The 27,500-nt window shown below is 44.4% G+C and overlaps 1 protein-coding gene across 1 annotated transcript in view; it reads left to right on the plus strand.

The window, feature by feature from the left end:
- jade2 (jade family PHD finger 2) overlaps positions 1–27,500 on the plus strand; it is a gene marked incomplete at its 3' end in the record, with an annotated part of 178,949 nt that overhangs the window by 72,520 nt on the left and 78,929 nt on the right. Inside the window, exon 5 of the mRNA XM_080014202.1 lies at positions 26,185–26,351. Coding sequence (XP_079870328.1) covers positions 26,185–26,351 — 167 coding nt within the window. The remainder of the gene's footprint in view (positions 1–26,184; positions 26,352–27,500) is intronic.

The following is a 27,500-nucleotide window of genomic DNA, read 5'->3' on the forward strand; positions in this document are numbered from 1 at the left end:
AAAATAAAAAATCTTCCCGACCACGATCGATTCATTGTGGAGGCATTTTTAAATTCTGGATTTATTTAAGTAGGATTATTTTTGTCCTGATTTAGATGAAACCCTGTCTGGAACGGGAGACTCAGCTAGTAGCCACAAGTGGAAAGTAAAGAAAGCTTGTTTTTCTGCTGTTTTCCCACTAATGACAACAACAACAACAACAACAACGACAACAACAACCAGCCGTGCTGTGCTGGTGACAGAGCTGGTGGTGGAGCATGTTTTCATCAGGCGTTGGTGGCGGTGGTGGCTGGTAGTGGGTGGGAGGTAGGTGGCTGTGGGTGGGTGTGGATACGTTTGAAGCCTTGGTGGGCTTACTGGAAGTGTGTCAGACAGCGGAGGAATGCGGGGAACAGGGCTGGAACACGTGTGTGTGGGTGTGTGTGTGTGTGTGTCTGCATGTATGTATGTTTGTGTGGGAGCAAAGAAAACCCACAGATAAAGGGACAGATGGAGCGCACATTCCTAATGTTGGTGTCAGGCGTGGGTTTCCGGGGTTTGGTCGGTTGGGTGTGCGATGTTTGGGTACGTGTGGGTTTTTGTCACAAATGGGATAAAAACATGTCTCAGGCTACGTTCACACTGCAAGCCTTAGTGGTCAGATCCGACTTTTTTGGCCGTTTGGCTGTTCCAGTGTGAAGTGGTCACAAGTGCTTTTGTTTGTTTCGTTCACCAAGGAAATTTAGGATAATAAAGTACATCTAAAATGAAAACACTTTGTGCGCTATTTGCGCCCCGATCGCTTCCTCAGAGGACGCACACGCACACGCACACAGACTATTTAAGATCCGGCGCTATTCATAAAACGTGGCGAGCCTGGGTGCCCCCTCGCTGGATCGGTCTGTTTATCGATCTATTATTAATTTTCCCTCACGGTGCACCTTGCTCTGCTCGCCGGTCGTCAAGTCGATGGCGGAATTCCGGGTTTATTGTCAAAACACAGGGCTACTTTTTTTTGCGTGACCCTAATACTCTTTTATTGTAGATGCACTTAATGTATTTATTTTCCTCCATGCCTAACCGGTAGACACACCCCGCTCCCCCAGTCTGTAAACATTTTGGGCGCTGCAGTCTGACCTGTGATAATTAAAAGGTTGCGAAGCCCTGCTGCTCTAGGTCGCATTGCAAAAAATCAGACCTGTATCTGATTTAGGCACACATATGAAAGTGGCCCGATTCCCAACTGAAAAGTTCAGATTGCATGTGATTTGTGCCGTTCACACTGTCATGAAAAAAAAAAAAAAAAATAGACCCGAGTCACCTATGAGCAAAAAAATTGGATTTGGTTCACTTTGGCTGCAGTGTGAACGTAGCCTCAGTGTTTGAGGGTGTTTGGGTGCTGATGTGAAAGGCTTCGTCGCCTTAGCCGGATGTTCCAGGCTCCCCGGGTTTAGGAGGCAGTTCAGTAGTGAAGTTGACACAATGTTAGTCTATGCACTTGGACATGGGCGTTGACGATGGTAAATTGGACTGGGCAATATGTCATTTTGAGGCTCTAACAATATTTTACTGTGCCATGATTTTTTGTTGTTGTATTGTTTTGTTTCACTCTCTTTTTTACTCAAAGAAATGTCAAAATTGCACTTTACTGTAGTATCACAAAGTGCTGATAATCAAAATGCAAATGGATACAGACTGTTTTGAGGCAAAAAAAAGAGAAGAATCCCATTAAAGTGTAATTTGTTTTCTAAAAACCAATTACTGTCACAACTATCTTTGCATAAGTCACATAGGCTTATGCTATGAAAAAATGAGAATACAATATCATAAAATAATAGTTTTGCCGTATTGCAAAACAGAAATGATATCCAAGCTGTTATTTAACTTTGAGCGCAGGCAGAAGCACAGTAAATAAAGATCCTTAAGGGAGTTATGGATTTATTAAACGGAACCAATGCTCAGGGGTGCAAACAACTCGCTTTTCGGCGAATGTGTTTTTTTTCAAGTCAGTTTGGGTGACTTGTGTGAATCGTCCAGATGCAAAGATTAAGAATATACGCCCGTTGGTATATATTTCAGACCTTTGGGTAACACTGACCATGTCAGTACGCTGCCTTCGGGTGGCTCTCTCTTTTTTCACCATAAATGTGTTTGCATCCCTGTGTGCTGTCTGAAAGTTTTCTTTTCAAAATGACCATACATAGTACATCATGTCAAGTAAAGTAAGTAACTAAGTACATAATGGCAAATAAAATAGTGAATGAACTTCCTCGGTGACAGACTGGATAACTCCCCCTACGTGGTTATCACCAGAGTTAGCACAACAATGGATGGGACATGGCCGCCTGTGGTTTTATTGGAACTAACGATTACCATAGCAGCCGCTTTGACCACTAGGATGAAATAACCCAATGGCATATCACAAGAACAAACTTCAGGGATTTTAGCAGCAGTGCTGGGTATCAAAATGTAATACAAGCAAATGGCATTAATACTACTGAGAAGAAAAGGTTTCAATGGCATACAATGTGAAACTCTGATGACTTCGTAATTTTTCCATCGTCACTCCACTTTTGGTTCCTGACTGAGGTTACTAACTAAAGTTACAACATGCGTGGGCAGCGCTTTTCCTTCTTGGCGCCTGATGAATCATTACATGCGATGGCGGGCCAGACTGCTATGAAAGAAACAAAGGTTGTAAATATTGCTGTCAACTATTAGAAAGAAAAACATCGTTTTTTAAATTTTCCAAGGCAAAGTCACATACTTTGACTTTTATTGGTTTAATTGGTTTTGAAGAAAGCGTCAGCTAACTTTCAACGTTGAAATCAGAGTATCAGTATTGGTTCCAGTAGATCCAGCTGAGGCAGCTTTTCTGACAGCCTTGACATGTTCCACCTTTATAATGACGGTACACATGGATTTGTCTTTATCCATGTGACATTAGATTGATAGATCAATTTCTGCTTTTGACTTTGCTTATCTTCCGGTAGTAGTAGTAGTATCTTGGACCGTGACATCAAAATCAAGTCAGAACCAGGTATATCACACACACACACACACACACACACACACACACACACACACATACACACACACACACACACACACACACACACACACACACACACACACACACACACACACACACACACACATATACTGTGTATATATATATACTGTATATTGTATACTTTGTGTGTATATACACCAATACACAATACAGCAATATACCTTTCTATCTTTCTATCTTTCTTTCTAAAATACCTTTCTATCATAACCAGCATGAACTTTTTCTGCAATTAGTCCTACAGTAGCTCTTCTGTGGGACCGGAGCAAACACGTTAGACTGCACTCCCCAAGTGCATCCATGAGCCTTGGGCAGCCGTGACCCTGACGCTGGTTCACCAGTTGTCCCTCCTTGGACCACTTTTTGTAACTACTAACCGCTAATAACCCCTGTACACCGGCAACACCCCACAAGATCTTCCCTTTTGGAGATGCTCTGACCCAGTTGTCTAGCCATCACAAATTTTGACCCTTGTCAAAGTGGCTCAGATCCTTACGCTTTTTTTTCCTGCTTCCAACACATCAGCTTCAAGAACTGACTGTTCACTTGCCGCCTCATATATCCCACCCCTTGACAGGTGCCATTGGAACGAGATGAGCAATGTTATCCAGTTCACCTATCAGTGGTTTTAATGCTGTGGCTGATCGGTGTGTATATGTATTGTGTGTCCCTGTGTAAGAGAACCTTTTTAAACTCACCAACTTTTGGTTCTGAGCCAAAAAAAACAAACGCTCTAACATTCCACAGAGTCGGTGATTAATCACAGCTCTGGCGGTTTTCTGGAATCGTTGTTTCCCGAGCCAAAATGACTCCATATCAGTGCAGGTGTTGAGGTTGAGGATCCGACGTCTCCTGGTCCCCGTCGTGAACGGTGGATGGTTTCCTTCCCGCTCGCGCGAGGCCGGGACAGTGTTTTTGCACAACGTGGTTTGTACACGCCGGGATTGGTGAAATAATTTGGGTGGTATCTTTCCTTTCACTGGCTTGGCCTCTCTCTCCCTTCCCCCCAGCCTTCAAACCCCCCCATTCCTTCACATCCTGGATTTTACTGCTGCCTCCACCAGCATTTTTTAATACTCTAACCACAGCCCAGGTGTGTGTGTGTGTGTGTGTCTGTGTCTGTGTGCGCATGGTGTGTGTTTCTGTGTCAGTGTGTGTGTGTGTGTGTGTGTGTGTGTGTGTGTGTGTGTGTGTGTGTGTGTTGGCCCAGCTGCAGAGGAAGAGAGCCGATGGCGGTGGAGGTGGAGGGGCGGGGGTTGGGGTTTTTGGGGGGTGGCGGAGAACAGCGGCGAGCCAGTCTGCCTGTCACACATCTGGCCTGGACTCCACCGAGCCCCCCGGGTTCGTTAGCAGGGGACATTGAAAACTAAGCAAGCATGTAAAGTCAAACTAAGTAAGCATGTTAAGCTCAGTTCCAGATCCGCCTTGAACCTCCCGAGTGCGTTAAGTAGATCTCACTGTGCAAAGAAAAACTAGGAGGGCAAAGGAGTACCTGTTCAGAAAAGGCCAAGCAGTGTATTTTTAAGGACGGCTGCATGTCAAGGGAAACCACAAAACTGCGGAAGATCGACTTGAATTGATGCGGAATTAGAGCAAGGGAAATAAATGTTCAAGGTCAACAATTTAAAGGGGACCTGTTATGCTCCTTTTTACACATCTTAATATAGGTCCCCAAAACATTTCTTTGAAGTTTTTTGCGGAACATACCGCGCACATTATGCATTCTCGCCTTTCAAACATACCGCTATACCGTCCTGTCCCAAAACGGGCTGTTTTTTATGGGTGGAGCCACCCTCCGACCGCCCCTGTCCGACGGAAACTTGTCATTGACAGAGGCTCTCTCTATGTGTGTGTGTGGGGATGGGTGATTTACCTGTTGCTCGTCGATTGCTCTGACAAGCTACAGGCGTACAGCCACCCTGGTCCCAGGCCCATTTACCCAGACCCCAGCCAGGTGTGGCAACCACATCACCACCCCACCACATATAGATGGGCATTTTCATTTTTTTAAGTGGTTGACGACGAACAAGAATTTAAGTCCATTAGTCGACAAGCCGTGACGTCATCACCCCCCTCACCCCCACCCCAACATAGACCATTAACCGCACATAAAAACAATTAACAGTACATAAATAATATACAACAGGTGCTTGTTTTTTTTCCAAATAGGCCAAATGCTGCAGTGACCAAACAAAAATTAGTCTTACCAGAGATGACAAAATGAAAATGGCAAAAATTGCAAATGACTTTGCTTCACAGTAGGAAAACCGTGGTACGATAGCTTCATCCCACACAACAAGCCCTCTACTTTTTCCCCAAATTGGGTCAAATAACACCACACTTCGCTCCGTCTCGCCCCCATCATTCTCTCATACAAGCACGTACTCCGGGCGAAGTTCCTTGTGAAGCGTGTGCTACACTTATTAGAGTCTGGCCGGAGTTTCTGGTTAAACGTGTGCTACACTTATTAGAGTCTGGGCGGAGTTTCTCGTGAATCGTGTGCTACACTTATTAGAGACTGGGCGGAGTTTCTCGTGAATCGTGTGCTACACTTATTAGAGTCTGGCCGGAGTTTCTGGTTAAACGTGTGCTACACTTATTAGAGTCTGGGCGGAGTTTCTCGTGAATCGTGTGCTACACTTATTAGAGTCTGGGCGGAGTTTCTCGGGAAGCGTGTGCTACACTTATGAGAGTCTGGGCTGAGTTTCTGGTTAAACGTGTGCTACACTTATTAGAGTCTGGGCGGAGTTTCTCGTGAATCGTGTGCTACACTTATTAGAGTCTGGGCGGAGTTTCTCGGGAAGCGTGTGCTACACTTATGAGAGTCTGGGCGGAGTTTCTCGGGAAGCGTGTGCTACACTTATGAGAGTCTGGGCGGAGTTTCTCGGGAAGCGTGTGCTACACTTATGAGAGTCTGGGCGGATTTTCTCGTGAAGTGTGTGCTACACTTATTAGAGTCTGGGTGGAGTTTCTCGTGAAGTGTGTGCTACACTTATTAATGTCTGGGCGGAGTTTCTCGTGAAGCGTGTGCTACACTTATTAGAGTCTGGGTGGAGTTTCTCGGGAAGCGTGTGCTACACTTATTAGAGACTGGGCGGAGTTTCTCGCGAAGCGTGTGCTACACTTATTAGAGTCTGGGCGGAGTTTCTCGGGAAGCGTGTGCTACACTTATGAGAGTCTGGGCGGAGTTTCTGGTTAAACGTGTGCTACACTTATTAGAGTCTGGGCGGAGTTTCTCGTGAATCGTGTGCTACACTTATTAGAGTCTGGGCGGAGTTTCTCGGGAAGCGTGTGCTACACTTATGAGAGTCTGGGCGGAGTTTCTCGGGAAGCGTGTGCTACACTTATGAGAGTCTGGGCGGAGTTTCTCAGGAAGCGTGTGCTACACTTATGAGAGTCTGGGCGGATTTTCTCGTGAAGTGTGTGCTACACTTATTAGAGTCTGGGTGGAGTTTCTCGGGAAGCGTGTGCTACACTTATTAGAGACTGGGCGGAGTTTCTCGGGAAGCGTGTGCTACACTTATTAGAGTCTGGCCGGAGTTTCTCGGGAAGCGTGTGCTACACTTATGAGAGTCTGGGCGGAGTTTCTGGTTAAACGTGTGCTACACTTATTAGAGTCTGGGCGGAGTTTCTCGTGAATCGTGTGCTACACTTATTAGAGTCTGGGCGGAGTTTCTCGGGAAGCGTGTGCTACACTTATGAGAGTCTGGGCGGAGTTTCTCGGGAAGCGTGTGCTACACTTATGAGAGTCTGGGCGGAGTTTCTCAGGAAGCGTGTGCTACACTTATGAGAGTCTGGGCGGATTTTCTCGTGAAGTGTGTGCTACACTTATTAGAGTCTGGGTGGAGTTTCTCGTGAAGTGTGTGCTACACTTATTAATGTCTGGGCGGAGTTTCTCGTGAAGCGTGTGCTACACTTATTAGAGTCTGGGTGGAGTTTCTCGGGAAGCGTGTGCTACACTTATGAGAGTCTGGGCGGAGTTTCTCATGAAGCGTGTGCTACACTTATTAGAGTCTGGATGGAGTTTCTCGTGAAGTGTGTGCTACACTTATTAGAGTCTGGGTGGAGTTTCTCGTGAAGTGTGTGCTACACTTATTAATGTCTGGGCGGAGTTTCTCATGAAGCGTGTGCTACACTTATTAGAGTCTGGGTGGAGTTTCTCATGAAGCGTGTGCTACACTTGTTAATCATGAATAGTTTCTCGGAACTTGACATCAATGCGCAAGTCGACTAATCGATTAGTTGACTAATCGTGACCATCCCTAGTAAGTAATGCAATGTAATGCAGATCATCTAAATCGCTAATAGAATTCTGTTCTTTAAGGTTGTAATTTCAACTATTGGTTCGAGTCTTGGCACTTTTTAAAAAACGTTGAGACGCTCATGAATGTTGTGCATGTGAAGAAAGCCATTTCTGCCATAGTCAATTTAAGGTTTAGTTTTTTTTTCGCACGCCTGCAACGTATTCTCAGGTGAAATGTGGGTACGTCTAAACTTACAGTAGCAAGGAAAATTTAAACACAACAAAAAGCGAATAAAATCTGAGGCAATAACAGGCACTGTTATCGTGTTAGCTTGTCAGCATGTTAGTGGGTTAGTATCCCGCTGATTGGCATTTTCACCATGTGTGCGTGCGTGTGCAATTTGTGTGTCTAAGTCCGTTTGTTCTGTTAGTTTTTAGATGTGCATTTGTTTCTCTCTCTCTCTCTCTCTTTCGCTCCCTATCTCGCTCTCTCTTTCTCTCTGTCTTTCTATTTTTCTCACTTTTAATCTCCATCTCCATCTAACTGCATTCTTCTCTCCTCTGTCTCCCTGCCTGGTTTGTGTTAATAGTCATGACCTGTGTACACACAACTGAAAACATGTGTGTATGAATGCTTGCAACCGTGTGTGTGTGTGTGTGTGTGTGTGTGTGTGTGTGTGTGTGTGTGTGTGTGTGTGTGTGTGTGTGTGTGTGTGTGTGTGTGTGTGTGTGTGTGTGTGTGTGTGTGTGAACATGCGTGTGTTTTATATATGGGGGTGTGTGTATGTGTATATTTGTCCTCCTTTTTTGCGTCTGCATGTGTGGGTGTATAAGCTGTGTGTGTATGTTTCTGTTTCTGACACACACACACACACACACACACACACACACACACACGCGCGCACACACGGTAAAGTACAATGCATGTTTTCCCCCGAGAGAACTGAGTCATCTCAGTTATGTGGGGAGAAAACATCACACACACACACACGCACACACACACACACACACACACACACACATACACACACACACACACACACACACACACACACACACACACATATATTGTCATTACTAATTCCTAACATGTTTGTAAAGAATTTCTTATGACATCACCCCTACAAAAGTGAATATATTCCATCTCTATCTCTCTCTCGCTCCCTCTCTTCTTCTCTTCCTCTCTTTTCTTCTCTTTTTATTCGTCTTTCCCTCCTCTCCTCTCTGTCATTATTTCTCTTCCACCCTCTCTGTGCTTGTGCTTGCTCATCCTTTTGCATGCATCATTATCTCTCCCTTTCTCTCTCTCTCTCTCTCTCTCCCTCTCTTTCTGTCTGCTCTCTCTTTCTTCCTCCTCTTTTCTCTCTTCTCTCTACCTCAGTGTCTTTTTTTTCCTGTCCCTTCCTCTACTCAGGCGCTTCTAAGAGAGCCTTTCTAAACAACTCCCACACACTAACTGATCTCACTTGCAAAACCAGACACACACACACACACACACACACACACACGCACACACACACACACACACACACACACACACACACACACACACACACACACACACACACAGTCTCACAAACAATTTGTGCTTTGCCTCATGCGTGTAATGAGACTCTAGTCTCAGCAAGATCACCTTCACTTCATGCACACAAACAGTTGTGAACACACACACACACACACACACACACACACACACACACACAGACACACACACACACACACACAGGTGTGGACACTTACCGATCACTTACACTTACACACCGATCTATCTATCTATCTATCTATCTATCTATCTATCTATCTATCTATCTATCTATCTATCTATCTATCTATCTATCTATCTATCTATCTATCTATCTTTATATGTTTAGGTCTCCCTCATTGTTGATCAGGGGATGTAAACATACATGAACATTTAATCACTGTCCAATAGTGCTGGAAAAAGTATTATTATTATAATATTAATTATTATAATATTAATATTAAATATTATTATATAAATATTAATATTTGTTTAGATTAAATATAGTAATTTTATGTCATTTTTCATCTGTCCCATTACCTTAAATCGGACATCACAATAACAACATTTTCATATACAGTAGCAATAAAGGCAATGAATGTCGTGTAATGTACAGTTGCACTGTGGTCAGGGCTGTTCGGTCATTTTTAGGAAAGAAGGTTTTTGGTCTATTGTCACTTTCATGGCACATGGCACACTATTGTATTTCATTATGTCATAATCTTGTGTTAGTTGTTAAAGTCCATATACGACTGAATTAGGAGTTAGATGACTGAACTGAAGGTGAGTTCAATGTACCCTCCTGTGTACAGTACTTCCGCGAGCCTTGCAGCTGCGTACACTTTTGCTTATCAGAGACGCTTTTCACAGCCAAAGCCCCCCAAAACGACCCAATCTTTCATTCTTAATTGAGTTTTGAAATTAGCCCAATTGGCAAGAAAACCACCCAGATAAGCACCTGGTTGTGGTTAAGCCGTACTTTACACCCTATCGTTCATATCTCCACGGCAACTTCTCTATTCAAACAGCTTCCTCAGCAGTGGCGGCGGGAACCCGTCAGTTTGGCCACTCAAAGGTTTTCCGGGGAGCGTCGCGAAATGGGACGGGAGACGTCCACACAACGGGGAAGGAACACAATGAAGACATTTCCCATCATTCTCTTTGTCTCTGCCAGTCTCTGCAATTTGTGTGTTTTTTTTTTTTTTCTTTTTGTTTTGGTTTGATGCTTGTGTGTCGGTGACTGTCTCTCTGTTGGTCTCTGTTTACTTGTGTCTACGTGTATGTTGTGTGCGTTTCCTTTTAAGCGTGTGTCTCTGTCTGTTGGCTGCTAACACTACAACCCACACACATCCAGAGAAAAGAAAGACACAACCAGACTAGCACAACCGGACCAGCCAGAAACACACGCGCACGCACGCACGCACGCACACACACACACACACACACACACACACACGGTTGTGTGGAGTTGGCTGGCGTTGTGTAATCGTTCCTGTAAGGCGGTATTAGTGCTTCATCTAAGAGGGGAACGTGCACCGTTGTGACAGCGTCTGGTGTTCTCGGCTGGAAGATATTCCTCCTTCTGCCTTGTGGGGCAGAAGGAAACTCAGACGGAAGCCGCGACAGCCGACCAAACGCAAGGCCAGCGGTCCGCCGAGCCCTAAATGCATGTGAAAATTACCTTTGGCAGATAAATTATAAGGTCTCCTCGGCCAAGCTAGTGGAAATTTCTTTTTCTGAGAGTCAAGTTCATGAATGCTCGATGTTAACGCATAGCATAGTTTCTACACGATGAGTTGGCATGAAGATCGTGGTTGCGCGGTTGCCGGTCGCACAGGCTGATCGTCGCGTGAGTCAAATTGAAGTGCAAGCAAGGTCTGTCCGATTTTTTTGTTCCACAGAGCGTCAAATTCTTATGACCCCCCCGCGATCAAGTTAGTCCGTCTCGGTCAAAGAGCTTTCAAGGAATAGTTTGGCTTGTTCGAAGTTTATCCCTCAGTAAAGTAGTGCATCGCTAGGTTCAGTGCAAAAGCTCACTTCACATTTCAGGCAAAGCAAGATGATGCCACAGCAGTCTGACTATGCATATTCAAGGAGTTATATTTAGATTACATTTATTGCTGTTTGCGAACACTATGTTCAGTGCTCTGCCACGGTGTTGTTACCATTGTGCATCCAAATTGTACACCCACACAACACCAGATGACTGCTTTTGCAGTTCCGCCGAGAACACTTTGCGATATAGTTAAAGTACTATATTATATCAATCATACGTCGATAGATACACAGTTATGTTTGGCATAAGGCTCCGTTGCAGGTCCTGCTCCCCTGCAGCCCAGGGCATGCCTGCCCTGCGCAGGGAGTACTGCAGAGCCCCCTATGGGTCATGAATGGAGACGAGCACTAACGGCGATTCAATATTATCAGTATTATCTTCTGGTACTTTAGGAGGAGGCTGGGGTGGCGGCGGGAGATTTTGGCAGTTGGCGTGCACCGTTGACAGACGTTGCAGGGAGATTTACAGAGAAACAAACTGCGGATCGTGCGCCACAGCCTACAGTCTATCTACCGCATATTTTATGTTTATTTTTATTTTTTTAGAAAGAAACACACAACTTACATTCCCATTGTCTGCAGTTTCTTCACAGAGGGTTGGTATTAATTCCTCTTTCTTTTAAAGTATTTGTGCTGGTCTGTGAAACGAACAGAGCGGTCCCCGGTGGTGCTTGTTATTCTCCAGCCGTGGGTGGAGTTACCCAGATTAGGGGAAGCGGTCCTAATTCATGCTGAGGCGCCTTGTGACGTAGGAAGGGATGGCAACGCTGAAACGGCTCGTTTCACCGCGTGTCTTCTGTAACAGACAGCTCACCGAAAAACTGACCCGGTTGTCTCGTTTCACAGCTTGTGTGTGAGTAGCCCATCAGAGACCCAAATGTATATGCACAAACGCTGGAAAGGTGAGTTTCTGATAATGGGTCCCCCTGAAAGTCTAATAACTGCGTCATGTGAGATGTGACGTTCCAGTGCGGCACTGAAATACCGAACAGAGAGAACATAAACAGAGAGGATGTTTCCATCAGAAGTAATGTCTTGGCAACGTTCCAGGCGCCGGGCCATCAACAGGCCATTACGTTTTCCTCTCTGTTTATGTCACTGCAGCGATGCACCTGCAGAAAGAAGCAGAGGAAAGGAGAGAAGGAAAGACAGCGGGTAGATGGGGTGTAGATGGATGGAGGTGTGGAGAGGAGAGGATATAATGAACAAGGAGGAGGAGGCTCGTGTGAATACAAGGAAAATGCAAATCGGGAAAAAAAAAATTGGCCAAAGCTACTCTGCCTCTATCTGTGTCAAGCGCACATTCTTTCTGTCACTCTCTCCCTCTCCTCCTCTCCCCCTCTCTCTCTCTCTCTCTCCTTCTCCAGCTAACCCACTGGAAAGTATTGTATGGAGGAGCACCACCTCCTAATTCTTCCCTTTTGGAGGAGGACAGTTATTAAGGGCCAACTCGCTGTTTTAGACCTTGTTTGCATATTTTAGTGGGGAGAGGAATGAAGGGAGCCGTGGGGTGTGTGTGTTTGTGTTTGTGTGTGTGTCTGTGTGTCTGTGTCTGTGAGAGAGAGAGAAAGAAAGAGAGAGAGAGAGAGAGAGAGAGAGAGAGAGAGAGAGAGAGAGAGAGAGAGTGCTGTTTATGTCTTTTATTCTCGGGTGTTTGTTGAGTATCTGTGGGAGTTTAGGAGAGCAAAGACAAACAAAACAAACAGGAAAACACACAAACACACCTTGTACATGTGTGAATATTTGTGAGTGTGTGTGTGTGTGGGAGTGTGTGTGTGTGTGTGTGCGTGCGCATGCATGTGTGGGTTTGTGCATGTGTGTGTGTATGTTTGTGTGTGTGTGCGTGTGTGTGTGTGTGTGTGTGTGTGTGTGTGTGTGTGTGTGTGTCTCCTCTTCCTGTAGCCTGCAGAGCTTGAGAGTAGCAGTGTTATTAAGTCTGAGCCATATCCATGACAACAGGCCCGGCATGCCCAGGGAGATGGCACTGGCATCGCAGCCAGGGTCCAAAATGGCAACGCACTGTAAAACACAGCACAGTTTCTCAGATCACCGAATCTGATCTTTGCTCGACATTTGAGATGGGCTCTTTCATTGCCATTGTGGTAAAGCCTTACCACCATGAGACAACGAGACTATTTGGTTTTGCTAAATGGGAGTGTATAAAAGATGTGGTTTTCGCTCCAAAAGACTTCTGTCGTCTGTCTGTTGCAGAATAACTTCCCTTTTCCACTTAATGCTTGTACAGTACGCATTGCACTGCCCACCACCTCAACAACAGTGAGATGACGTCATTCAAGACGAGCGTGACCCTGAAATCATGATTCACGGATTCTATTTATGATATCAACACAAGGTCGGTGCTGATTGGTCAGTTTTGTTAATGCCCCGTTTCAGTGACTTTGTTTGCCAGCCGTCTTTCTAATTATGGAGTTTCCGACTCCTCCCAAAAAAATAGCTAATTGATTTCTTCGATACAGTATACTGAAGGGATTCTCCTCACAGCATGGTGCGTGGAGATAAGTCCCTTTACATTTATCTGAAAAATAAAAGTTCAATAAATGCTGCAACTAAACCATATTATTCCCCATCAGGAAATGAGGTGGCGGTGAAATCACAACTAACTTTTAAGAACCCAAGTTCACTTCTATTCCTTTATCATCAGTTCCAGTCGTGCTACTTCCCTTCATTGTTGAGATTATTGGTGAATATATTTGGCCATGGAGCGGTTCAGATGATAGCGGCCGCTTGATCGATCATGTAGAATGCAAATGAAAGATTTGGCCAACGTCGTGACCGCAGTGTGGGATTCCTAAACTTCTGCTCGTAGTGCATGAATGTTAAAACCCGCAAACCACAGACATTAGAACACACTCGGGTTTCAGGAAGATAAAGGGTTCTCTGATTTCAATGAACACAAGAGGAAAGTCAGCACCCCAAACCGGTCGCACAGCAACTAGCTAACGCGCAAATTCAGTGTAGACCAATGGACGCGCGTCTGAAAATTGAAGCTCCATGATAGATGTCACCTTGCTTTAAGTCAACCATGAGTACACAAAACGATGTAGTGATATTAGGGAAACGGCATTCACAGATGGGTATTTTTGTGTCATCATGTCATCGCCAACCTACACTGAGAGGGAATTTCGATAATATTATTTGGAGCATGTTTTAGCAATTTGCTTTGGAAAGGGGGCGTTTGATTTGCGCAATTTACGATGGCTTGGCTCCACCACTTGTCCGCTGAGTCTGTTTTTACTTCACCACCGGCCAGGAATCACGCCGTGGCACAAGAGCAGGATGTCCCGTCAGCTGCAACCCTCCTCCTTCGCCCTGGCGGCTCAGTAAATGTAGTGGAACCCTCAACCGTGGAAGTGTTAGTGTCATGTTCCGCCTCTTGCGCTGGACTTGGAAAAGAAGCTCGAAGACACTGACAGCGCCTGTGCTCTTCCCATTAAGTTACGTCATCCAAACAAGGGCTGGATGTCACTTAGCCAGATGAGGACTTTGCCAGCACTGAAAGGTCCTGGCTTCCAGCCGCAGTGTGGTCATACCCTGGAGCACGCTCCCCTCCAAACCCCTGCCTGCCCCCATGTCGCAGGTTCAGCTGTCGAACCCTTTCCAAAGTCAAGTCAACCCCTTTAACAAAGTTGCAGTCAAAATGGTTTTCACAGACCCGCATTGAAAGGAAAGTTTGATGGCACCCGCCAACCCTAATCCCTCAAACGGAGAAGGGAAATCTCCCGAAAAACCCAGAAGGAAAAGGAATAATTGTAAAGGGGGATCTCTGCTTTGGGATGGCTACGTGAACCATATACGCCAAAAGAACAGCTGCAAGTTCTCCAAATCCATAGTAAATCTATGAGCGGTTAAGTGAAGTGAGCATAGAACAAAACTTTAAATATTATTTTGCATGTCAAAGTCATGTCGGTTGTTCTTTGGTAATAAATAGTGGGGTGTTGACAAAATTGACACAGATATTAGGTTGCAATGTGAGGATAGCATCACATAGAAAGGAGGCACAACGGGACACAGACAGTTTTATTTATTATTTTATTTATTATTTTATATTTATTGTTTCATATGTATTATTATATGTATTATAAAAAATATTATTATTATTATTATTGCATTATTGTTATATGTTATTGATCATATCGGTTAGATTTATTACTTTATGAAGAGGATTTTGAGGGTGAAGTGGTGTCTACTTACGTGTTTTGTGTTGCTCACAGACAGATGAGGTGAGCCACATCTCTTAAGGGTCACTATATAAAGATAATGGCCACCATAGAGTGCGTGTGAGGTTTATTTTTATGGCTAATGTGTTTCAGGCTTTTAAGATGATTCAACGCTCATTTTCCAGCGAACTGTGTGTGTGTGTTTGTGTGTGTGTGTGTGTGTGTGTGTGTGCGCATGTATTTTTGTGCATTTGTGTGTGTCCGTATGTCATGGTGTGTTTGTGCGTCACTGTGTATTCATCTGTGACTGAAGCGTTTATTTGATTGATAGTTGCAACATGACTCACTTCCTGGCACTAGATTGCTGTATAACATTCAAAGTGTGTGTGTGTGTGTGTGTGTGTGTGTGTGTGTGTGTGTGTGTGTGTGTGTGTGTGTGTGTGTGTGTGTGTGTGTGTATTTCATAATTTATTTTTTGTTTTTTTTCCATCTAATGCAAGGATGACTCACCTCTCAAAAATAAAAATCCAACCTTTTGGATATATTTTTCTTCAGTTTCACATTATTATGAGTACTATTATTATTATTATTATTATTATTATTATTATTATTATAACTAACATGAGACCAAAAAATCAAGAGCTTTTTGTGTGAAATACTAATTTCATCAGGCTCTAAAATGAAAGTTCTTTATACCTTTGTACCAGTTTGGGGAAGAGTCATGGCAATAGCCAGAACAATGACTGACTGACTGACTGACTGTCTGTCTGTCTGTCTGTCTGAGGACCAATATGAATGGATGGCTTGGAACTACTAAGTAACTACATGACGTGCATGATTGACCGACGACCTAAACTACAACCCTGATATTGCACTTATCTCTCCAACAATCACCAAGTCTTCTCTTTTCTCTTAAACAAGGGAAATCAGAGACCAAACAGATATCGCATAATCTGAGCACACAGATATCGATGGAAAGAAACCGACCGATTTAAGGAAATCTGATGGCCACTCATAACTCGCACGTACACACACACACACACACACACACACACACATTGAGTCCCAAAAACAATCATGCAGTACAACATTATTTAGCAATCAACTCAACAATCCAAACATATTATGTTCTATATTGTAACATTCTGAAGTTTTCTCCCATGTGTGATGCTGAGGATGTCATTACAAGTACTCCTCACCTAACAACCTACCTGTTTAACGACCGTTCAGACCTTCAGCCAGCTGTCTGACCAGTCTGTATTGTGCACAATACAGTACAATGCGTGTGTGTACAATACGTCTCAGTGTCAAGCATCTCATCCCATCACCGTTCTCAGTCTCAGTCTCGTTCCCCCAATCTGTCAGTATTCACTACACTAGCGTTCACAATTGCCACGCCCCATTACTGTGAAATAACACGGCCCTCGCTTATTCACCAATTCGCTTAACAACCTGGTTGTAGGAACGGAACTCGGTCGTTAAGTGAGGAGTATCTTTATAATAATCATGTTCACTTGTTCAATAACTTATTGAGTACATTTTTTGTTAAAATTTGACATTATACAACTTGATTTATTATTATTATTATTATTATTATTATTATTATTATTATACATTTTCTTCCGATATAAACCCCATTGCCTGTTTGTTTAAACTTCCCGTCTTGGGTTAACTTCCCTGTGGCAGTTTTCAGTGCAGAAACACAGGGGAAGGGGTAAAAAACACACAAGTTTATTGTGGAGAGGGGGCTTGATAGAACAAGCCTCAGAGCTGATGGACACAGGTCATAACGGGGCTCCTCTTCTGAGTGTGTGTGGGGATGTGGGTTTTAACCTGTTGCTTGTTAGACCAACCAACAAGCAACAGGTACGCAGCCACTCTGATCCTGGGTCCCAGTTACCCACGTCCAGGTCAGGTGTGGCTGCTCAAACCACACCATCCCCACACCACACTACCCAAAGAAATATTTTGCCATACTGTCTTCTGAGCATTAGTCCATGGATACCATCAAGTATCTGCTCGTCAATCTGACCACATGTAAAAACAGAGGGGCAGGACACATCAGGACATAGCTTATTTATTTATCAATTCTTTCTCGTATTTACTTGTGGACTTCCTCGCGTTCTTCAAAGTGTGAAACCACTTGGAGTGTGCATTCCGCCGTCTCCTGCGTATGAATCGCTGGCCCACGTAGAAAGTGTCTTCACCAAACGCATGATCACTCATGTAGCTGCGCTAGGGTACTAATTAGACCCGAGAGGCGACGGACGGACTGAACAGACAGGCTCATTGACATCTGCTCTGGCACGACCAAAACAATCAGATGATGGCATTAGACACAAACTACACACACACACACACACACACACACACACGCATATACACAATGAACATACTCCTAACTAGTCAGCTCTCCAGGCCCTGTCTACACCTAAGTACGGATATTTTTGAAAATGTCAGATGCCGTTTTCATGTGGCCCCCTGTCCACATGAAAACGGCATTTCAGGAACTGGAAAGGAAGCTTCTGAGAAAACGAGATTAGAGATTTTTCAGAACTGCGTTACCGGTGTATTCCCGCAGATGTAAGGAAGTAAAATGGAGCTTCTTAAAAACGCTGAGGTCAGGACCTCAGCTTGCATCAGGAACCTACGAGCGACGGCCAACGCCCGTCGCGTTGTGCCCGTTTTTCGCCGTGTCTCCATTAAAAGCCTAAAAGTCTCTCCAGCTTTAGTAATGGCGCCCGTACAGTGTTGTGAATGGATATCACGAAGAAGATTCAGCACGCGCGCTTCGAATGTGAGAGAGATTTTTGAAAGCACCGTTGCTGCGGAGAGAGGTTACTTCTGTAAACCGAGGGGGACAAATATCGCTGTACGCGTGGACGAGGTCTGAGACGCACACAACCTCAGGCTGCAGACATTGTTGCCCCCGCGCTGCGGGGTGGGAAACCCGTGGGATTGTTGACAGCGCCCGCCTTACTGGCTTGCTCCGGGTCGCGTGAGGATGAGGGGGCTGCTGGCACGACAATCACACGCACACACACACACACACACACACACACACACACACACACACACACACACACACACACACACACATACACGCCAAAGCTCTCACAGGCTGGTGTGAAAACTTGGAGGATAAAAAGAGATTTGGTGGGAAAAACGGAGGGATTACAGGAAAGAAAAAAAGTAGCGGGATTTCGAGACCCCTTTGTGAGGGCGAAGTATGTCAAGAATGAGAGACAAAATTGAAGCCCCCCCCCCCCCCTTACCCCATCACTGCCACACACACACACACACACGAGCACACAAGGGAGCGATTGTGGGAACACAGTAAAAGCATTCTTGCATATTCGATGTAAAATTTTCATCCACCAGCAAATTGGAATCAACACAAACCACCGACAAATACCAAATATGTCAAGTTTTTGAGCAGCGTTCAGACTTTATACCGACAATATGATTCGGAAAATGTGTATCTGAGCATTTCTGTAATTTATCAGCATACAACTAGATACTGAGACACCGCTCGGGGTGTGTGTGTGTATGGGTACCTCTGTTTTGCTCATATTTTTGTATTATATATATTTTTGCTCCCTGTTTAAATATTTGATGTTGATTATTTTATCCAATTATTTTCTTCCTACTTGTTTTGCACAGTTTTCTGACTTTACTCTTTAGGATTTCACGGCGCCGTCCTTGTATGACTACCAGGGTTTCCGTTAGAAACAATTGGTGCCGTTCAACTTGTCCTGGAATATTTCAATTTCCCGGACAAATGGGAGAGATTCTGGTCAAAATCATCTGTGTTTATTGAGCTTAAAAACAACTGATAAGCAGGCTATATAGAGTATGACATCATCAAGTCATGTAGATGTATAATATTTTTGATTGAATATTTAAAATAAAATAAGTCCCGTCAGTTAACGCCATTTAAAAAAAAAATATATATATATATAAATAATAAATAAATAAATAAATATTACAAATATAACTACTTGAAATCAAATAATTTCCGTTTGGGAACAATAAGTAACGAGTGCAAATGCTTTAATTAACATTTTACAAAAATAATATTTTGATCAAATTAACATTTTAACAAATTAAAAGCTAAATAAATATGACAGGTGGGATTTAATAAATAACAAAGTTTGTGGTGTTGCCCGTCTTCGTCGGGACGTCCTGTCGACATATTTTTCACAATGAATATTGACCGTCTGCTTTGGGTCAGAACTTAAATATCCGGGTCAGAACTTAAATATCCAAAAAAAACACCAAATTACGGATGTATGTGTCCCAATGATACATAATTGTTATGCTTCTCTTCTGGACGCTGAGCTGTCTCTGCTCCATGTGTGTTTACAAGCATAACCTGTCCATGAGGGAGGGGGCGGGGCTCAGTTCTATTTTGACAAACGTGATTGGTCAGAGGTGAATCTTTCAGATCAACTTCGGATCATCCAAACTGATTGGCTTCCCGTTGCAACCTGCCGAGTGCAGAAATGGAACAGATCCGCAGACTTTTCTTTCTCAAAATGATCCACCCAGCACCAATTCAAATTGTGCTTGGAGGGAATTATTTTAACCGGACATTATGACCAGACCAAATATGTCGGACTTGAACACATTTTCCCGGTCAAAAACCGGCAATCACCGGATAATGGAAACGCTGGACTATAAAGGGTGTGTATGAGAAGTAGGGGGGACACAATAAAATGTGGGGTCTGAGGGTTCGCCCCTATAAAAAAAAACTGTTATTTGAATCCTGTTTCCAACATTTCTACATACATTTAAGGACTTTAAAGGACTTTGGTAACCGATACAAAATCACATAAAACCTACCAGCAACTCAGTGCTGCTTCTCCCAGCCTCGCCCTCCCTGTCTTACACGTCCGCCTCATCTGATCTGTGATATGAAAGCAGTTGACACGAACAATGTATAGAACAATTGTGTTAGGAAAGCCGGAGCCATATTGAAATCATGTTGGTTGTATTATTAGTGCACTTTATTGTTAATTCAACCATGTTCACTCCTCCCTCTAATTATCAACAAACCAAAATCATCTAACCCTTTATACGGCACATATAACCTACCTGCAAGTACTAAAGCTAACAGTTAGACGTAGTTTTCCCGAAGAACCAGAACTCTAATGTTTTGCTGTCAATGTGTAAAAACCCATAACAAGCTCAAGTTGTGTCTTTTTTATGAATTAAGTCTTCATTTATTTTCAAAATGATAAACAAAATGACATCATGGCTTTTTACATGGAGTAAGAAAACTATATATACTTGGAACTTAATTTCGTAGGGTAAATTAATCTTAGTATATTTAATTTAGTAACTTATAATATTATATTATAGAAATATAACTGTTACCATCGACAAAAGATGAAGTATTTTTGTATGAAAACCTGCATTTTTAATTTAACCAAGTATCCTGTATCATAAATACACGTCTGGCATTTGTAACAAACCAAACAGCTTGAAAATTCAGGGCGTTACGATGATTTTAATTGTGGAGAGACCTCCTGCCTCCGTAGACATGCATGCATTCGGAGGCGCGGCTGCTCCGCACCAATAAGGCGGCCGCGTTGACGCACGAGAATCAACCGCGAGGTAATGGAGCGAACGAAATGCAGTCTGGTTACAATTGTAAATGTGTTTTATTCTACTGAGTGGTAGAAGTAAAGAAAAATGTCTGACACATCCTTGGTTTGTAGTTAATAAAGTAGCTACTGACTGGAGGTCAGCCACCACTTCCTGAGATTGCTCCACAGACACTCGTACTGTGTTGGCTCATACTTGCACTCGTAGGTTTTGGGGAAGGTAGGCAGTGGAGCAAACCGCTCTGAGGCAAATGAAGGGTGTACACAATCTTTCGAAACTTAAAAAGTCATTGTTTTGCGTCTACAATTAGCTCAAGTGCTTTCAATGCATATTATTACATTATTTTAAATTATATAGTTATGTTTACAGTGATATATTGAGGGGGACGACTTTCTGTTTTTTCCCAGGAAGAGGGGGACTGGACCCCCTTGTGCCCTCCGTAATTGCCTCCCCTGATCTGCGTGTGACTGATAAAGAATCTTGCAATCTTCAGTATAACATAATGAAAGCTTAAAGTCTTAAACGTAAAACACCGAGCTTCAGTATGAGTCCAGCGCGAGAATACTAGGCTCCAGCCCAGAAAATGAATGAATTGAAACAAGTGATGAGCAAGTGGAATGGGTTTTTGGGGCTCAGAAAGCCATGCCCTCCTCAATCAAATGCAAGTTGCTCTTGGCCTGGGCCGGGCTTCATGACCATGCCGACACAGTGTCCGGGGGCCTTCTCCAAGCGCCCATATTACATTTCTGACACATTAGCAATTGGCTTGTCGAGGTGATTCATCCTTCTTTCCATTCTTCCTCGCCTCCATCACTGCGGTCTGAACCTCCTCCTCTCTGCAGAACGTCTATAATGTGTTGAGTGAAAGTCTTTCAATAAGTGAAAGACTGTTTACTCAAGAGGTTTCCTGTGTGGGCAGCCCGTGCGGCCGGCAGAGGAGTTTAGCTGTGGCCCTGGTGCCCACCGTGGAAACGTCTCATGTAAACAACCGCCTGTCTTCCCCCACGACTACTGACATATTATATATAGACAGGAAGAGGAGATTTTGAGGATATTTTTTTTTATCATTCTGTATATATCTGCCAGCCTGCTTGTATGGATGTATGTTAATTTATTCATAATGAAATCTAGACAATAAAAAGACAAAAGAAAGGAAATAAATTCATTGATTTCAGTACATTTTTTGATTACTCGCTGGATTCATTTGTACCTTTCTTTTAGACGGTTACAATAAAATCTGGCTTAATTGAGTAAACCTCACCCACCCTGTCTGCCAATGGAGGTTCAAACACAATTCAGTATAAAAAAAACAATTCTACAAATATATCCACACACTCACACACTTGCCCACGCAGGTATTGTCCTCTTGAGCGTTGATACCCACAGTACGATGCAGTTCCCACTCCCCTCCCCTCCCCTCCCCAGAGACACAGCCCATGTAGTAAACCCAGGATACTTCCCTTCAGGGTCTCTGCAGGCGGAAGGAGAGGGGCGTGTGCGGGGGGGGGGGGGGGTGTGTGTTTGGTTTTCGTTGTTTTAATAGGTCCGAGGCCCGACCACGTGTAGCGACTCTAGATAAATATTGCATGCGGCGCTGCGCCGGGATCAAAGCCAACGCTGCCACCGCACCATTAAGATTCCAAGGAGAGCGTGTTCCCATGTTCCCACCCCAACGTTGGCCTAATTATGCTCCTTAAAGGTGAACTAAAAGGATTCCTAAGGTGTTTTCTGATGAGCGGGCGCCGCCAGAATCTGCAGGAAGAGCTCAGATTTAGCCAATCAACAGCGCTGATGGCAGTAGACGATGAGAGTAATGGCAGCTCGTACCTAAAGTCTACGCAGTCTTTCAGTGGCTTTACAGATGATTATCCTCTTCCTCTAATACAGTGAGTTCAAATGGGACGTGATTTTGCAGATTGAAGAAAAAAATCAATATGAAGTCGGATTTTCTTGAGTGTGTCAACGCACCTTCACGCCAACGCCGCCGTTCACACTCCTCACATCGCAACCGAGACTTCCCCAAGATGGCTCTTACTTGCCACAGGCGTGTGTGTGTGTGTGTGTGTGTGTGTGTGTGTGCGTGTGTGTGTGTGTGTGTGTGTGTGTGTGTGTGTGTGTGTGTGTGTGTGTGTGTGTGTGTGTGTGTGTGTGTGTGTGTGTGTGTGTGTGTGTGTGTGTGTGTGTGTGTGTATAGATGGGTGTGTGTGTTATTAGTACATGTTGAACATCATCCCATGTTGATTTTTTGACTGGAGAAGACCTTTAATTCCACATGAGGTTACCAAAGCTAAAGCACACTCTTTAAAAAAAACAAAAACACACATTTCCATGCAGCCCATACTAAGCATTAAGGAAGCATTAACCCTGGGTAATGCTTCGGTAAAATCCAACACTGCAGCTTTTGGATTCCTGCTGATTCCCCATAAATGATTTTGAGAGTTTCAATGGATGCTGGTGAGAATGTTCCACAGGCTTCACAGAGGTTTCTTATTGTCTTTGATATTGACTGATGATTCTGCACTTTGCATCTCCGCCTTTATTGCCCTAATTGCTGGGTAAAACAATGGTGGTTTGTTTACCCTTAACATCATGCGACCGCTGTATGGGTTTGTGTGTGTGTGCGTGTGCGTGTGCGTGTGCGTGTGTTGGGATGGATGAATACCGAAGGATGGATGGATACCACTTTGAATGGGTGGATACCACTTTGAATGGGTGGATGCCACTTTGAAATCCTAACAAAAATCCTTGTGGTCCACGTCAGACCACAAGTGGGGTTTATTTTAACAATAAACCGATGAGCGAACAAGCACAAACGGTGGCGATCACTGTGTTTTCGGTAAGTTTCGCAAACTTGGAGGCCGAGTCAAATTCAACACTCTGTTAGGTCAAAACAAGGAGGAGTTGAGGAGAAGTCCTTTAAAATGCAGACCCAAGACCCCTACCCTGCTATCTTTTTGTCATCTTCCTATCTTTCCTTTCTCTTTTATGTCTCATGTTAACACTGTCTGTCTGTCTGTCTGGGAAAATAGATTTATCTTTCTTTTATCTTATATCTGTCTCATTATCTGCCAAAGTGATGAGGACAGCTATTTGATAGCGATGTGGGCCGTGACTGGTCCTGTGATACCGTGGTGCACAGGTGATGATTGCGTTCATCTTTCAGCTGATGAAAGTTATGGTAGGACTCACATTGTTCACTTTGATTTCATAATAAATTAACATTCTTTTATGCGCTTTATAATATCACTCATGCTGATATACACCGATCAGCCACAACATTAAAACCACCTGCCTTAATTGTGTAGGTTCCCCCTCGTGCCGCCAAAACAGCTCTGACCCGTCAAGGCATGGGCTCCACAAGACCTCTGAAGGTGTCCTGTGGTATCTGGCACCAAGACGTTAGCAGCAGATCCTTTAAGTCCTGGAAGTTGTGAGGTGTAGCCCCCATGAATCGGGCTTGTTGGACCGGCATATCCGGCAATTTGGAGGCCAAGTCAACACCTTGAACTCTTTGTCATGTTCCTCAAATCATTCCTGAATAATTTTTGCAGTGTGGCAGGGCGCATTATCCTGCTGAAAGAGGCCACTGCCATCAGGAAATAGCGTTGCCATGAAGGGGTGTACTTGGTCTGCAACAATGTTTAGGCAGGTGGTACGTATCAAAGTCACATCCACATGAATGCCAGGACCCAAGGTTTCCAATAAGAACATTGCCTTCTTCCCATACTCCTTCCTGGTGCCATCTCTTCCCCAGGTAAACAACAAACATGCACCCGGCCGTCCATATGATGTAAAAGAAAATATGATTTTTCAGACCAGGCCAACTTCTTCCATTGCTCCAAGGTCCAGTTCTGAAGCTCACGTGCCCATTGTAGGTGCTTTCGGTGGTGGACAGGAGTCAGCATGGGCACTCTGACCGATCTGCTGCTACCCAGCCCCATACACAGCAAGCTGTGATGCACTGTGTGTTCTGACACTATTTTATCATAACCAACATGAACTTTTTCAGCAATTTGTGCTACAGTAGCTCTTCTGTGGGATCGAACCAGATGGGCTAGACTTCACTCCCCACACGCATCAATGAGTTCACTGGTTGTACTTCCTTGGACCACTTTTGGTAGGTACTAACCACTGCATACCGGGAACACCCCACAAGACCTGCCGTTTTGGAGATGCTCTGACCCAGTCGTCTAGCCATCACAATTTGGTCCTTGTCAAAGTTGATTAGATCCTTACGCTTGCCCATCAACTTCAAGAACTGACTGTTCACTTGCGGTGGCGTGTGGAGGGTTGTTTGAACAGAATCTCATCTTGGGATGGGTTCACTTTCGTCGTGTCCTTTGCATTTACAGGTTTCTGTGTGGGTATGCGTGTAGTTCTATTCACATAGCCTATATAAAGTGTATTTCCTGTTTGTGGGAAACATTGAATGCGTGTGTGTGTTTGTGGCATTTTGTGTATCCTGGTTATCTTTGTGAGCGTGTTTGTGAGTGGCGGGACGCATGGGTGTGTGTGTGTGAGCGCACACGGATGTCTGCATGGTAGTTGGTGTCGCTTTTGTCTGTGTGGGTGCATCAGCCTGACTTTATTTGTGTGTGTGCATTTATTTGCACGGGTCTTGGCCTGCTCTTTTGTGTGGGTGCGTGTGTGTGTTTGTGTGTGTGTGTGTGTGTGTGTGTGTGTGTGATCCTTTATTACTTCCCAGTGGGTCAAGCTGAGTTCCTGACCCTATATCCTGCTGCTGTTGACAGAAACACAGAGAACAGCCTCGGGCCCGAGGAGCCAGACTGCCTGTCACAACCGCCGAGCTAAAACTCAATTTGCTTTCAGTGGCTTTTCAGCTTCTCAGCCTGAGTCGGGCTTTGGGGAATCAGGACCCTAAGCGAGGTCCCTCCAGAAACGGGGTCTGCGTGATTTCTGCTCCAATAAGCAGCGGAGCGAGCCGTCGTCACTCACGGCAGTACCATAAATATATCTGTGGTGGAGCTGTATATGTGGTGTATGAAGTGGGTCGCTTTTTTTTGGGCCCATGACCCCGTTTTCAGATTGTGAAATACTCGCAACAGCAATTAGAAGGTGTGACAACATTTTCACCTCTAATTGTATGCATTGCAATTCACATTTGGCCAAATTGAGTATCTACTTTAATTGTATCATAGAGGACAGAGGACGCTACAAATTGATTATAGAGCACTTATTCTATATTTTAAATATACTCTATATTTTTACTACATTTTACTATTTGTTTTCTACATTTTTATCAAAGATATACAAAATAACAATACACCGGTCTTAGAAATGTGCACGGAGCCTGTGTCACAAATCAAGTGACTCCACATGGGGCCGCGTACCCAAGGTTGAGGATGTCCGGTTTATATACTGTTGAAAAGCCTCTCTCTCTTACTCTGTCCATCTCTTTTTCTCTTTTCTTCTTTCTCTTCCTCCATCTCTCTCCGCTCCCTCCATCTCCCAGTCTGCTCCCGGACACAGCGGGCATTGCCCCCTACAGGCCGTGCGGGGCGCTCAGGCCGCTGGGCGAGGGCAGGGGGAGCTTGGGGGAGGAAGGTGAGGGGAGCGCTGAGGTGGTGGGACGGACTCCCCCGCCTCCCCCCGCCCAGCTCTACAGCCGCTACGACCTGGATGACCTGGACGTGGCCTGGCTGGAGCTGGTCAACCAGGAGTTCAGACAGATGGGTGAGTTCAAACAAGTCAAGTTTCCTGATTGGTGTGGCCGAATAGGCTTGATTTGCAGCGGCTTATTCTGGGGAGGACAGGGCACTAAGGGGCGGTTTCGCAGATGGGGTTTAATCTAAATCAGGACTAAACTAATCCTGCAAAATTACGTTGATTAAGATAGATAAATATAAATAGATAAATTAGTTACAGACTAGGAAGTCCAAGACTAAGGTCATTAACGACTAGTCAGCGCCTTCTGTCTGGTGTCTGGTGATCTTGCCTCTGGCCAGCTTAAATTTAAGCCTCCACTTGGACCTTGATTAGCTCTAATCTTCCTTCTGAAAGTGTGATTTTTATAAACCAAGACGAGGGCTAGCCTGAGGCTATTTTAATCCATGACTGAGAAAGGCCATTTCAGTTTAAAAGTCCCGTTTAGAAGTGGGATGAAAGTGTGATTTAGTCTAAAATTACGCCTAATCTGTGTCTGCGAAATTGACCCTACTGTAAGTGGCAGTTTGTGTTAAACTGTAGATCTATGTGCTCTAGCTCTGTGTGGTACAGTACAGTGCACTATTGAGCGCTGCCAGCACTGTGTTTGTAAAGACCCCCCCCCACCCCCCCCCCCACTCCATCTTCTATTGTCCCACTGGTACAACCCATAATCCTCTGGTAAGAGCCGTGTGTGTGTGTGTGTGTGTGGGGGGGGGGGGGGCTTAGGAGAAAGGTCAGGGTGCACAACACCCCGCTCTCAGTATGTTCACACACAAGGACCTTCCCACTGGAAGGCCTGGACCTGGGCCAGGAACACACATACACAAACACACACGCATACACACACAAGAACATGTCCAAGAGCGCGCATGCACGGATGTTTAGACATGCTCACATACTTACATACATACAGTACATACACACTCACAGAATGAGAAGCACACACACACACACACACACACACACACACACACACACACACACACAGATACAGAAATTCATATACTTGCACACACACGAGCAGACGCACACACATATACGCACACACACAAATAAATACACACAAATAGACACATTATCTTTGAAATGGTAAAATATGCATATATTTAATATGCATCCCCAATCTGCCTGCTCTCTCAGAGCAGCATCACAGCGTTATTCCAGACGCTCTCGATC

The sequence above is a fragment of the Zeus faber genome (genome assembly GCF_960531495.2).
Source record: "Zeus faber genome assembly, chromosome: 14".
NCBI classification, from domain to species: Eukaryota; Metazoa; Chordata; class Actinopteri; order Zeiformes; family Zeidae; genus Zeus; species Zeus faber.